The sequence below is a fragment of the Mauremys reevesii genome, linkage group 4, assembly GCF_016161935.1.
Source record: "Mauremys reevesii isolate NIE-2019 linkage group 4, ASM1616193v1, whole genome shotgun sequence".
Taxonomy (NCBI): Eukaryota; Metazoa; Chordata; order Testudines; family Geoemydidae; genus Mauremys; species Mauremys reevesii.
In genome coordinates, this window is record NC_052626.1 from 24650097 (window position 1) to 24665161 (window position 15065).

Sequence of the window (15065 nt, forward strand, 5' to 3'; positions counted from 1 at the left end):
ATCTAACCCCCTGCTCAGGGCAGGACCAATACTCATACAGATTTTTGCCCCAGATCCCTAAATGGCCCCCCTCAAGGACTGAACTCACAACCCTAGGTTTAGCAGGCCAATGCTCAAACCACTGAGCTATTCCTCCCCCTGGCGTGTGACAAAAAGTCAGCCAGCTCCTTATTAATCTTTTTTCTCATGCAAAATAGAAGAACCATGCACAACAGAGAAGATTGAGATTTGCATCAAGGCACTAGACTCGGACTCCAGTGTTCTAGTTTCAGTTTCTGACTCAGCCACAGAATTCCTGTGTGAACTTGGGCAAGTCACTGCATCTCACTGTGCCTCAGTTCCTAAGCTGTAAAGTAGGGATAATATTATTTCCCTACCTCCTAGGATAAATTCACTTATGTACATGAAACTCGCAGATACTAGGGTGCCATAGAAACACCTAGAAATAAATCCAAACAGAGCAAAGCAAATCAAGTCACAAACAAAATCAATGACAAACAGAAATCTATCCACTTTTGTTTTATGTGAGTTGTATGGGGATACCTGCCTATTTCACTTGTAGTTTTCTTTGATCAGTCACATGGCAATCAACACTTCACACCATCCCATGTGATCACAATTATCCTTGTTTTACTGCTGTTTGAGCTATTTGACCGTTTGGGCTTTTTTTTTAATTCTGGGTTTAAGTGCAAAATTCTGCTTGTTTTTAAAATCAGTGATCAGTAGTAATAGAAAGCAATTAAAAGATGTGACATTCAGAAGCTTTGAAATGTGGCCACAACTCCATTTCATAACCGTCTAAAAAGTTCTCAGCTCCTGGGATCTCTGTGGACCATGACTGTCCAGTCAAGCAAAACCCTTTGAAAAGCTTTCATTCTGATTCTGAAAGCTAGCTGATCTGTTCGGGAGCCAGTAGCACAATTCCTGGCAGTTCAGGACTAGACATCCTGGAACTGAAATAGTGGCTTGGGGTGGTCAGGGGAAGGGGCTTTTAAATGGATATAGCATTCACACTCAGAGTAATGAACTAAGAAGAACGAGATCGCCTGTCTTTTTCAAATCCAATGAGAAATGTTGGAAAAGTTGCTCATCACAATTTTTCTGTTCCTTTTGACTGCCAGAATGTATATAAAAAAAATCTAGACTCCATTTTCCCCTGCCTTCCCGGCTTTTAACATTTTGAGGGTTTAATGAATCCTGAACATTCTGATAAAATAATCCTAATTAAGAGAACTGGCAACTTGCCCCTGCACTGTGGGACCCCAGAAAAATGTACATTTCTAACCAGTCCTCATTTAGTACCCCTTTCTCCACATGACAAGTTGACACTTGGATTCTGTGAAGGAATGGTAGGAGTGACCCTATGGCTATTATATAATGTGTTCACAAAATCAACAACTTGAAGCCACTGGTGCAACAGAAATTTGCAATTGTTGTCCTGCTAAATTGGCACATGGACTTGCCTGCTATACCATAGAACTTAATGGGCCAGATTCTGCTCTCATTTATATAGATGTAAATCAGGAGTAACGCCATTAAAGCCCACCTGGACCAAAGAGAATGAGAAGCTTAGCATCTAGTAATGACTTAGGTTCTTATTCACTTGTTCTGTGCTCAGTAGAGAGATGAGGCAGAAAGGGTGTATTTTTCATCAGTTTAAATATAAAAATAGTCACATCCTGTTTGTTTTGTGAACTATTCTTTATTATCTCTGAAAACAGCTCACAGGTCCCATGACAGAGTGGGGAATGTCTCCAGCTTCAATTACAGACTGATATGAAAATCTAGCAAGTGGCTAAGTCAGCAAGACCTCTGACTAATGCAGTGTACATATCCAAGAGAACCAACAGAGGAGAAGAAATTCAGACTGATACGAGCCTCACAATGCAGAATGTAGCATTCCTTGTCTGTGTAGACTGTGTCTGCTTGTTAAGGCGATAAATAGATTAACCTGTTTGTGGCTGGGTTGCAGTGGGCTGCTTCAATAGTGTGACCCTGGCTATAAAAGGGTAAGGAGGAAATAAAGGAAAGTGGCATAAGAGAGAAACAAGAGCAGTATGAGCTTAGATTACTGCGGAGATGGGAGCTGCAGAAATAGCAGGGCTCAGGCTACAACAGCCCTCCAAATAATATGGCTAATCTCTTCCAGTCACAAGACATCTACTACCACCTCTGTGCTGATGGCCTGAGTTTTCCCTCCATACTCCTGACCTTTTGCCTTCCATCCAGTCTCATATCTCTGACTCTCTCACTCTCCCCAGTATCTCATCTTATGATCTTGCTGCTGGATGACATGCAGCTCCTCATCTTTCCTTCTTGGCCCCTCCTTCCCTGCTCTCCTGCTGTTGGCAATTCCACAACCCTTCCTGCAGAGTGGGGCGGCAATCTTGGGGTTATCTCTGACTCCTTCCACTTCTCCCTGGATTGTTGCTGTCAGTAAATCTTGCCAGTTTTTCCTCTACAGCATCCCCCAGATCTGGCCATTCCTCCTGCCAAGACCCTGGTCACCTCTCACCCTGATTACTACAGACACCTCTTCCTGGGCTTCCTTGGCACTCACTCCAGCCCGGAAAGCCACTGTGGTTCTAGCTAAGTACTTATATGGCCCCCATTACCACAGTATCTGCATCTCATTATTTTTAAATGTATTTATCCTGTGAGGTAGGCCAGTGCTATTATTCCCATTTAACAGTCGGGGAACTATGGCACAGAGAGACTAAGTGACTTGCCCAAGGTCACACCAGAAATCTGTGGCAGGGTGGGGAATTGAACCCTGGTGTCCCAAGTCCCAAGTTAGATTCCTAACCACATCATCCTTCTTCCCAAAACTTTTCACTTGGACTAAATCTACCCGTTTTTCACATCCCTGCACTGGCTTTCCCCCTCTCACTTTGTATGAAATTCATGCTCCTCCTCACCTTCAGGAACTCACACAACCAGCTCTCCATCCCCCTCTCCATTCTTGTCTCCTCTGACTTTTCTCCTTGATGACTTCACTCTGTCAAGTTGATGCCCCTTTCGTGTTTTCCCTCCACTCTCACCTTTGTGCCTTCTTTGGTGCTGCCTCCTGTGCCAAAAACTCCCTTTTCAATGTTATGTTCACAGCACACAAACAGAGAAGTTAGATACAAACATATAAATCGCTTATTCTGGAGGGTTGCAACCAGGACCGTAGCAACAAAGAACGTGGCCCCCTCCGAACATATGTCCGGGGCCCTTACAATGCAGAAACTGGAATGCGGTATTTATTTTATACAATATACAGGGTTCATATTATGTATACATAGGCCTACAGTGTACATGTATTCCGTATTTACGCAAAGCGCTTCTTTCGAGCCTTGTTCTCCGCAAATTGGTTAATCAATGCGTCATAGTCCATAGATCTGGCAATCTTCTTTTTCGATTGAGATAACTGCAAGCGCAGAAAGCCTGTCATCTGTCATGGTTGAGCGCAGGATATTCTTGATCAGTTTCATTCTGCTGAAGCTCCTTTCAGCACCGGCGACAGTAACTGGTGTGGTCAGAAGAATTCTGATGCAAATGCGAAGATTCGGATATATCTCCTGAAGGCTGTTCTTGGATATGTACGTTAAAAAATTGTTTGCTGTGACAAGTCCTCTCTCTTTCTCGATGACATAAATAAAACGATTCAATTCCATTATGAGTTCGTTGGCATCAATGTCTCCCATTTTTCTTTCAAAATTTTTGCTGTGATTCTCCAGTTCATTTTCTCTGTGACACTGCTTCAGGCTGTTAGCGTTGTACAGAAATCCAAACAACTTATATCACTCCACGAGTTGGTCAAATCGCGACAAAACAGAAGATATGGCCTGATCAGTGAGAACAAGAAAGAACTGTGATTTGAATTTTTCTTCGGCAGAAAGACGACTCGAATCATCAGCACATTCGTAATCAAACATTCTCTTCTTACGTCGCACCCTGGTTTCTGGAAACACCTGCTCAATACCCATATGCTCTGCTATTTCACGTGCATTTGTGACCACAGAGTTATATCCTGTATTTCAATAGTCTTCCAAAAACTTCATTGTAGCACTGACTTCTGCCTGCAGTACGTCAATTGACACATCTGGTGACTGAATTAATTTGCTGGTTTTATTGACGTGAAATAGTATATCGTACCACATGTACACAGTCAGAACAAAAGGCCACGTAGTAACATGGTCTAAAAGCGCACCGGCTTCTGTTGCTGTATTGCCATCTTTCTTTTCGAGCGCATATTCTTGCAAAGATGACAAAGCATTGCACAATTCTTCAAGGTGATAACGCAGTGGCTTCACAACATCAATTCTCGACTCCCAACGAGTGTCCGATAACCCTTTAACACATATTGGCGTATGTTCTTGAAGTATATCCCAACATGAAGGTGACGAAGAAAAGATAACGTATATTCTGTTAATCAGACCGAAAAAGTCAACGGCATATTTCGATAACGGCATATTTGCCGCGTCTGAGATCACAAGATTCCAAGTGTGAGCTCCACATGGTACATACAAGGCACGGTCATTTATTTCTAGCATGTGGGCTTGAACTCCTTTATTCTTTCCTCTCATATTTGCGCCGTTATCATAAGCTTGGCCTCTCATGTCAGCAATGTCTATTCCTAAGTTGTTTGCCTTTTCAAGAAACGCTTCCAATAAGCCCTTGCCAGTTGTATCATGAACATTAAGAAAACCAACAAACGCTTCACGAATATTGACACCATCTTCACCGTTGCATTCAACAAAGCGTAACACCACAGACATCTGTTCTTCATTTGACACTTCGGGAGTACAGTCCAAAATAACTGAATAATATTTTGCTTTTTTAAGCTGTGCTAAATTGGCCTCTTGAATGTTACTGGCAAAAGTTGAATCAGCTCGTTTTGGATCTGTGGACTGAGGTACTGAACATGTGTCTCTGCCTTCTTAATCCTCTGTAAAAGTTCGCTGAGGACAGTATCATACTTTGCAAGCAATTCAAACAGTCCCAAAAAGTTGCTATTAGAAGGATCGCCGAGCTTTTCATTACTTCCTCGAAATGTTTCTTTCGGACAAGAAAATAATGACATCAACCATGCGTTTGACAACATTTCTCCAGAAATCTCTTTCTTTCAGAAAAGCCTGCAATTCGAGTTGGTCAATAGATGTACGGTTTACTATGCCTGACCGAAGGTCAAACCATTTCACCATACAGTCTTGATGACCTTTGCCTGTTTCATGCTGCTGAAGTCTTTTTGACAGTGCTTTCCAAGCAGATGTTCCATGACGTAGCGGTATGTCGCCAGTGCCAAATAATTTACAACAAAAACAAAAAATGGCATCTTTCTGAACTGAGTACATTAACCATGAACGTCTTATTTTCTCGCCATTTGCCATGGTTCGATAGAAATGAGTACTTGTGAACCTCCGTCTTTCCTCGTTAAATGGAAATTCGTAACTTTCATTCTGCTGCAGTGGGCCACGTGCAACAATGTCACACACTTGCCTGTCCGATATTATAGATGGCCAATCTCCTGGATCATCAGTCAGTGGTTCAGATTCAGATACTTCTTTCCCGGCAGCAGCTGGAATATCTGTCACAGTTTGTTTGGTAGAACAACTGGCTTCACCTTCGACCTCACTTGAAGCACTTCTGGATACGATTCGTCGCTGCTAGCGCTGTCCGTTTCATGTGCCTGTACCTGTACGTTGGATTGCAGCGCAAAATACATTGACAACTTTGGAATTTTCTCAAGTTCCTTCTTGGCATCTTTTGCTGCTTTTCGTTTACTAGCTCCGCTCTTATACGTTCTCTTAGACATCACAAAGCACGCTTCTGCGTTGGAAACGAATCGTTTCAAACGATAAAAAATTAAACAACTAAATGAATAACATTTATCCGCCGACCGCCATTATGAACGCAAATACACATTCTTTGAATGGGTCCAACTAAAATTCAAAACTGACCGACAGACAACTGATGTAGCCAATAGCATTATGATGTATCATAATGACTTCACGTTTTTGTCAGTAAAACCGACATGGATTGTGCAATAGCTTCAATAAATGTCACTTACCTAGTTATACCTTACATTTTTTTTGCCACTTTTAGGGGCCCCCTTCCTTGCAGGGCCCCCTCCGGTCGGAGGGTACGGAGGGCGCTCGCTACGCCTCTGGTTGCAACCTAACACTACTTTATTTCTTCAAATTCAGAACCCTGACCACAAGAACCAAAGAGAGAGAGAGAGGCAAAGCAGGCTGCTTCTGAAGGCAGCAACGCACAAGTCTCCTCACTTTGCTCTAGTCTGGCTCTTTGCAGACTGATTCAGATCACATGCTTCTCTACAGGGCCCCCAAGCTTGCAAGTAGGACCAGGAAACCCCTTACACTTGATAGCATGTAATATTTAACACAGTTTTCAATACACCACATCCATCCCAGGTCTCCCTATTTACATGTTCTCCTCCTCAAAACCCAGCCTGAAGACTTGCTTTGTGAAACCCTTTGCTACTCATTCACACTGCTTTTAGTGTCCTGCTTTCCTCTTTCCTGCATTTGTACATTCTTCACTTAGTTTATGAGCTGTTTGGGTTGAGGATTTTATCTGTAAAGGGGTTTCCCCACTGACACTGCCATACAAATAATACTTATTAACACCAAGCCTAACCTGAGAATCCGTGATCATATTTGTCTTGGAAAGGAAGCCAATACCCAGAGTGAGGCTATGTTTAGGCAGAAGTGGGCCCCTTTCCTTTGTTACGTTTCCATCATTTAACATTGTATGTTAAATGTATGACATTGTATTTTTAAGGACAAATTATCTGCTGGCATAAATGGGTACAGCTCCACTGCCGTTGACACCAGCAGAGAATCTGGCCCAATGTGTATGTATTTTTGAAATGATCCAATACAATCTGTCTTTAAATCAAATGCAACTGAGGGTGTTGTAGAAAAATAATAGTGGGTTTTTTTTCATGTGAGTGCAGTGAGCCATTGGACATGATCACATGTTTTGGAAACCATTTTCTCTGTTCTTTATGGCTCATGTTTCCCTCATGCTCGTCTCCCAGATTAGTTTTAAGAGTGGTTACAGTCATAGCTCAAGGTAGTAGAACTATCAATGCCTGACGTAGGAAGAGAGAAAGATGCTGTTGTGGAAAGGTGTGTCCATTTTGCTGCCTCTTGTGGGAGACCTTTACTCTATTGGATTGTAGTTAGAAAGCCTTGTTTATATTTCCAGGGTGATAATGAAGATTCCTCCTGTAATGATCAGCAGGGTTGTATGTTAATATCTTCTAGTCAAGGGGAGCTTTGGGAGGGATTTATGGCCACAGAGTCCCAATTCTTCTGCTTTTAGTTGTCATGAGATTAAGATCTAAATTGTATTAAGAAGAAAAGAGTGGTGTTTTTGAAGCCAGAGGTTGGGAGAATGATACATATATTGATGCATTTGACCTTTATTGAAGACTGATTCTGTAGGCTTCCAAGAGCATTTAGCAGATCTCCATCCAAGATCCCTACTGAATACTCTTTGTTGGCAGCTCTGGATTAAGTGGATCACTCACGTGCATTTCCCCTCCTTTATCATTTATTGTTAAAAGAATTGGCTTGACAGCCTTGAAGATGAAAGTTCTCTGTTTAGCTACACAACATTCACAACCCAGGTGGGAGAAATGAATTTTTCCCTTATCCTCTCATTGAGATCCAACCCTGTGCTGGAGGGATCCGATGCAGAATACAGTGGTAGCTTCATCTCCATGCTCTTGCAACCTATTAATTCTCTCTTGAGATTTCCCACAAAGCTGCTAATTCTAATGCTGGTTTCTCTGATGTGTTCACCTGTCCAATAGAAAGTGAGGTGTGGGCCACCAACTCATTTCACAAAGGCCTCAGAACAACCATCGGGGAAGACGGTTTTAGGTCCATACCTTGGTTAAATTCAGATCAGTGGTCTAGACATGAAAGAATCCCTGGCCATCCTGTCTTATTATCCAGAGCCCAGCAAACTGGGCCAAATCCAGTTCCTTTATCACATGTAGATGAACATTTTTTGAAATAAAAACAAAACACTTGGAAAAGTAAAACATGGCAAGCTGGGGCTCACAGCTGAAATGCAGGAGAGATGAGAACAACCCACTGGCCTCTGCTTGGTATAAAAAATGATGGGAACAGACACTGTTTTTTTTAATCTTAGAAAAGATGGTAATGAAGACCCACATGCATTGTATGGGCAGAGCATTCCTGTAATGGTGCTACACATCACTCTGTCATCCTTATTTATTTTCACCGTCCAACAGAATAATCGTTCTTTGTGTTTCCTATGGGATGCGAAGACTAAATATGAGTTTGTCAATGGATTCTTTGTTGGTTTCTCCGAGTATTACAGTGCAAATCCACAAATAGGAAGGACAGGAGGAGTGCATCTCGCTGAATAAGGATATTGTATCTTGTGTTATTCAAGAGATAGACCTTGGAAAGGAAAGCCTATATCAAAAGTGCTTATCAAGCTGTTTGCATACTTGAATTCTTAGGAAAATATAAAAATTGCTATCTTTCCCCAGGGAATCCTAAACACAGTTGAACTAGAGAGCATGTTTTGGAAATAATCCCCACCAACATCAAGTTTGGACATCTGTTTATCTTTAGGTTACAATCCAATCCTTATAATAGCTGAAGATGGGTACATGATGCCCATTTGAAAATGTTGCCAAGAAACCAATAAAAACTAATGCCAACTATTATTTTCATGCCAGATGCTCTATAATGTCTAGTAAAAGCCAGGCAGTGCCTGAAAGTTATCATGTTTGCAATGTTTTTTCTATGGAAAGGTTGGAGAACTCTTTTCTAATGCACAGAAGTTTCACCAATTAAACTAAAATTGTTTCTTGAACTGGTTTAGCTAAACTGGTACAAGTCCCTATGGGGAAACCCTTAAACTGGTTGACACTTGGCCTAGATGAATTAAGCTACAAAAGAGTCAGCTGGTGTGTGTCCACATAGGGGTTTGCACTGGTTTAATTAAATTCAGTTTAAGAACTGCTTTAGTTAAAATGGTGTAGCTTTTGTGTGCAGATAAAGCCTTTGTCTTTGCCTGAGGCTGGTGGAGAGTTAGATTTGAGGTAGTATTGATGCAGTTTTGATCTTCTTAGGTATTTTCTTCCTCTCATTTAAAGAACTCAGTTAAAAATACTTAAAAAGTGTGTTTTTTACTTCTTGTTTCAACAGGGCCCAGCTCGTATGGCTCCTGATCTTGCTTCCTCTCCTGTGGCAGGATATGTCCCTGTGGGTCAGAAACCGGAGGCTGTCGTGCATGCTATGAAGGTAGGTCTGCATTCAACCCACATGTTGCATTTCTCCTGCGTACAACAACTGTAGAAACATCATCAGGCATTTTCTCTAATGATGGAATCATAGTAATCAGAGATGGAAGAGAACTATTCAGCCAGATTATTACTGACCAGTAGTCATGCCACCTCAAGCCATTACCTTGTCACACACTTACCAGCTAAGCAAGTTCAAGTGTGGCCAGCTTTTGGTTGGGAGACCTGCAAGGAAAAGTCACAATACTACAAGCTGGTTACCTTTTGAGTTCCTCAGTTCTGACTGAACCAATGGCCCAAGGTGGCTTTAGGAAGCTTTGGGTGCCACTTCAGAATGAGATACATACCAAAGGTCTTATACACTTTTGGTCATTGAAAATCCTGTGGCAGTTCTCATAAGAGTAGGGATCATTTTATGTAATTCTGTAAAAGACTGTGGCTTCATACACATATAGACCTGATTTGTCCCTGGGGGTCGAAACTAGGACCCTACCACTTGAGGTAAAGGAGAACTTTTGACTTGGTAGCAAGTGGTAAAGTCACTAGGGCCAGCCTCTAGAAGGAGAAATTCACTTGACATGTACTAGGCTGGTGTGGTACATGTTTCCCCTTGTCCTGAGTATCTAAGATCCATAGAAGCAACAAAGAATCCTGTGGCACTTTATGACAAACAGGCGTTGCAGCACATGAGCTTTACTGGTGAATACCACTTCTTCAGAGATAAGTGGGTATTCACCCACAAGCAAGAAGCTGCAGCTGCTCTGTTAATCTATAAGCCTAAGGACTTTGTTGCTTTTTAGAGACACACCTACCCCTCTGATACTAAGATCCATAGACAATCCAGTCTGGTGGTGTCACTGTATAATGAACCATGGCTACATACACACAGCGCACATAGCTGTCTGTGGGGATCAGGACTAGGGCCTCCAGCACTAAAAAACTAAAAGTCTTTTAACATTTGAGCAGGCTGTGTAGTTGCTGGTACTACCAACAGAGGGAGACATGACCACTCACACTACAATCCCATTCTGCCTATATGTATTTCTCCTGTAGTTTCTGGATAAGGTGACAGTCTTTATTTCCTGACCTAAATGGTTCTGTGCTGTTGACAGATCACAGAATCATAGAAGATTAGGGTTGGAAGAGACCTCAGGAGGTCATCTAATCCAACCCCCTGCGCAAAGAAGACTAACCCCAACTAAATCGTCCCAGCCAGGGCTTTGTCAAGCCAGGCCTTAAAAACTTGTAAGGATGGAAGTTCCATCACCTCCCTAGGTAACCCATTCCAGTGCTTCACCACCCTCCTAGTGAAATAGTTTTTCATAATATCCAGCCTAAACCTCCCCCACTGCAACTTGAGACCATTACTCCTTGTTCTGTCATCTGCCACCACTGAGAACAGCCTAGCTCCATCCTCTTTGGAACCCCACCTTCAGGTAGTTGAAGGCTGCTATCAAATCTCCCCCTCCCCACACTCTTCTCTTCTGCAAACTAAATAAACACAGTTCCCTCAGCCTCTCCTTATAAGTCATGTGCCCCATCCCCTTAATTATTTTCATTGCCCTCCACTGAACTCTCTCCAATTTGACCACATCCTTTCTGTAGTGGGGGGCCCAAAACTGGATGCAATACTCCAGATGTGCCTCAAAAGTGACGAATAGAGGGGAATAATCACTTCCCTCAATCTATTGGCAGTGCTCCTACTAATGCAGCCCAAAATGCCGTTAACCTTCTTGGCAACAAGGGCACACTGTTGACTCATATACAGCTTCTCATCTACTGTAATCCCCAGGTCCTTTTCTGCAGAATTGCCGCTTAGCCTGTCGGTCCCCAGCCTGTAGTGGTGCATGGGATTCTTCTGCCTTAAGTGCAGGACTCTGCACTTGTCCTTATTGAACCTCATCAGATTTATTTTGGCCCAAACCTCGAATTTGTCTAGGTCACTCTGGATCCTATCCCTACCCTCCAGCATATCTACCTCTCCCCTGAGTTTACTGTAATCCGTGAACTTGCTGAGGGTGCAGTCCATCCCATCATCCAGATCATTAATGAAGATGTTGAACAAAACTGGCCCCAGACCAACCCTTGGTGCACTCCGCTTGATACCAGCTGCCAACTAGACATCAGGCCATTGATTACTACCTGTTGAGCCTGACGATCTAGCCAGCTTTCTATCCACCTTATAGTCCATTCATCCAATCCATACTTCTTTAACTTGCTGGCAAGAATACTGTGAGAGACCATATTAAAAGCTTTGCTAAAGTCAAGGTATATATCACATCCACTGCTTTCCCCTCGTCCACAGAGCCAGTTATCTCATTATAGAAGGAAATCAAGTTGGTCAGGTATGACTTGCCCTTGGTGAATCCATGTTGACTGTTCCTGATCACCTTCCTCTCCTCCAAGTGCTTCAAAATGGATTCCTTGGGGACAGTTGCTAGGCTCCATCCTAAACTATACCTGCATTTCATCTGTGGATGAAATTATTCCTGATATGTGTGTGTGTGAGAGACAGAGAGAGAGATAGAGAGATACAAACACCATGGGTCAGATTTCTAGATAGCATGCACTGATTTAAAGCAGCTGAGGATTTAGTCCAGTGGTTGTGTGTATGTATATTTGTAAGCTGCTTTGAGGTCAGATCCACAGCTGGTGTAAATCAGTATAGCTTCATTCACTGAGGTGAAATGTATGTGCCATATTATATGTTATAGAACCATGTGATAAATGAATTTAACATGCACCTTTGACCTCCTTACCTGCCCACTGTTCATCAATCCAGCTCTGCTAGGGGGAATGTAATTTAAATTTAAATTGAAGTAATAGAAAATATAGTAAATATTCTCCCTTTGAGACTCATGTACCTGAAAGATCGCTGACCGATAGAATCAGATATGGAAGTTTTAATTAATCTACCCCAGAGTTGCCCTGGACATTTACCCTGTGGATACAGCCAGAGTTTGCTTTATAGCAAGATATTTCTGGTGGTCTGCACTGGGATTTGATTGTACAGTTGAGAGTCAGAGGCGTACTGATTCCAAACAAGCTTGTTCAAAGTGTGAGTCCAGCTGGAGCTATAATTAATCAATTCCTTCCTTTTTAATAGAAAAATAGACATTTTATTTATCAGGGCTGGTATGTCTTTCACATGCTCCATTAAAAAGGTTAATCTAGGTAAACTTAATGTTTGTGCACACATTCCACTGGTCCCAGATATATTGGTTAAACTAGTGGTTGGTACATTTTAAAAAGTAGGTTAAGGGCCCTAAGAGAATGACCTAGTTTTATAACTGAAACATTTAGCATACAGCAGGATTTCTGTGCTTGAACAAACCAATGAATAATATAGGCTAGTATCCTGTTTCTAGCAGTGGTCAGTGCTGGATGCTTCAAGAGTGAAATCCATCCTTGTAATGAATCTAATCCTGTAGTTCATTTGCATGCTTACACTTATGCACACACAAATATACCTGCTGTAAGGGTGTATGTGTTGTATGTGTATTCCTTTAGCATAAAAAAGAGGCAACATGGTGAGTGGTTTAAAAATCTTATTTCCAGGAGTCTGAGGTGCAGTCTGAGCACATTATGTGTGAGTAACAAAGCCATGAATGAGTTATGTAGGTCATTCCAAACACATGTCAGTAAAATGACTATTTAGTGTCCTACCATGCTGTGCTTTTATTCATGCAACAGATTTGACAGAAAAAGCTATTTTAAAAATGTTTTAGAAGGTTTTTAATATATTGGTGCTATTTTTGTGTGTCTCCACCTGTAAAGGCAGGTGGGTTTAATACCATGAACCCTACAATTTGGACATCAGAGAAAAGGAAAAACTCTTTTTAGCAACCTCTAAGCATTATCTAAAATCAGGTTTTTATACATAAAAATAATGCGATTTTAATAAGACATTGTCAACTGGATGGGAGGCAGAGAGTCAAGAAAATGAGTTACAAGTAACTTCAGATATCCCACTTCTCCCTGAGCCCCCTGCCAATTTTTGTGCTTTTCCAATCACATTATCCTATTTGAAAATGCTTTTCTCTCCCTTGTTGCTGTGTAAAAGACCCACCGGCATAGTAGGAGAAAATGAATGGCTAAGGCCCCCAGTCCTGCAAACGTTTACACGTGTGAGTAATTGCATAAGTATCACGGCCCAACTGACTGTTACGAGAGAGAATTAAACAGATTACATTCACATCGGAGGAGACAGTCCCTGCCTTGAGGAGTTTACATTGGAAGGCCTGGTCCACTCTTGCACAGAGTTTTTTTTGTACCAACTTAACTTCTTTAGTTAGGGGTGTGATTTGTTTACAGGTATAGTTAAAGCAGTACAACCGTTAATATAGATGCAGGTATAACGGAGTCTTATACCAGTATAGTTTATTCATGTGCATTCACAGGACTAAGCTATACTGATATGAGCATCTTTACCTGGTAGAACTGCATTCTCACTGCTTTAGCTATACCAGTTTCAAACCAACATAGGTAAAGTGGATGTAGACAAGTGCTAAAGCTCTGCTCCTGTCCCTGATAGTCCATGGCTTGAGTGCTGCACTCATTGAAGGGATTGCATCTCTTTGTGGGAGCAGCAGTTTATAGGATTGGGGATGTGGTAGGCCACGTCATTTTAAATACTAGCTAGTGTTCTTGCAGAAGATGTAATTGATCTTTGAGAAGTATAATACTTTGGCAATTTGTTTGTTTGTAGGTCCTTGAAGTCCATGAAAATTTGGACAGGCAAATGCAAGATAACTATGAAGAAGACCTGAGTGAAAAGGAGAAAGCAATTGTTCGTGAAATGTGCAATGTAATAACTCTTTTTATTTGTAGTATTTTATATAGTGTTATTTTGGTCCTAATGTTTTGTAGCATCTGTTCTGTGTGTCAGCCTTGTTTGAAACCCACAGAGAAATTCAGTCATCAGGAAAACTAAATTGAAGCTCCGCTAAATTCTGTACGGGCAGGAGCCAAATATCAAATACCTGAATACTTAATTTGATGCATTTGCACAGAAGAAACCTAGGGCTGAGCTGCCTTAAAGGATACAGACACCACCTGCCCCACTCATTTCCTGGGAGAGAGTGGCTTATCCTATTAGGGCTGATTGACAGTTATGCAACTGTCTTTACCTGGCTAGGAGGTTTCAATTTTCAGCCCTGTGTATTGATCTTGATTTGTAAGCAGAGGTCCCCTGGATGTCCCTGAGAATTATATGGTTGATTAAAAGCATAGGTTGGTCCTTTTGCCTTAATTTATGTGTTTTAGGGTATTTAAAGTCATAGAAATTGAGTGACCATAATCTGATGTCAGAATTAGAATCCTCTTGTTTGAATCCAGTAGGGGTGATTACATATGATTTTTGGCACCCGCTAACATGTTTGGCCTAGCAACCACATTGTATACGGAGGTTGCCACATATTATAAACTGAGCATTTGTGCCAGAACTTTGCTCTGGCTGAGGTGTGGCTGCTTGCTACTGCTGCTCCACTACCTTTTATTCCAGGCAGAATGATCTAATAAGAAAAATGACTTAGGTACACACTGTGGATGAAAAGTGAGCTTTGTATTGCTGTTAAAACATTGCTCAAGCTGAGAGTCACGTGTTTTAGAGGATTTTCTGCTTGACAGTGCAGTGTTTCCCAGAGCAGGGACTCTGGGAAACACTGTGGCATATTCTCTTTGAAATCCATATTGCAAGGCAGAATATCAGTGGGGCCTTTTTCATGCACGAGAATTGCAGAGGAAGCAAAACTCTGCAAATTTTTTG

The 15065-nt window shown here is 41.8% G+C and overlaps 1 protein-coding gene across 3 annotated transcripts in view; it reads left to right on the forward strand.

Annotated features, from left to right (window-relative positions):
• Positions 1–15065, forward strand: part of CCDC85C (coiled-coil domain containing 85C) — a 158083-nt gene that overhangs the window by 138843 nt on the left and 4175 nt on the right. For all 3 annotated transcript variants that reach the window (XM_039537914.1, XM_039537916.1, XM_039537915.1), the window contains 2 exons: positions 9204–9299; positions 14007–14105. In XM_039537914.1, coding sequence (XP_039393848.1) covers positions 9204–9299; positions 14007–14105 — 195 coding nt within the window. The remainder of the gene's footprint in view (positions 1–9203; positions 9300–14006; positions 14106–15065) is intronic.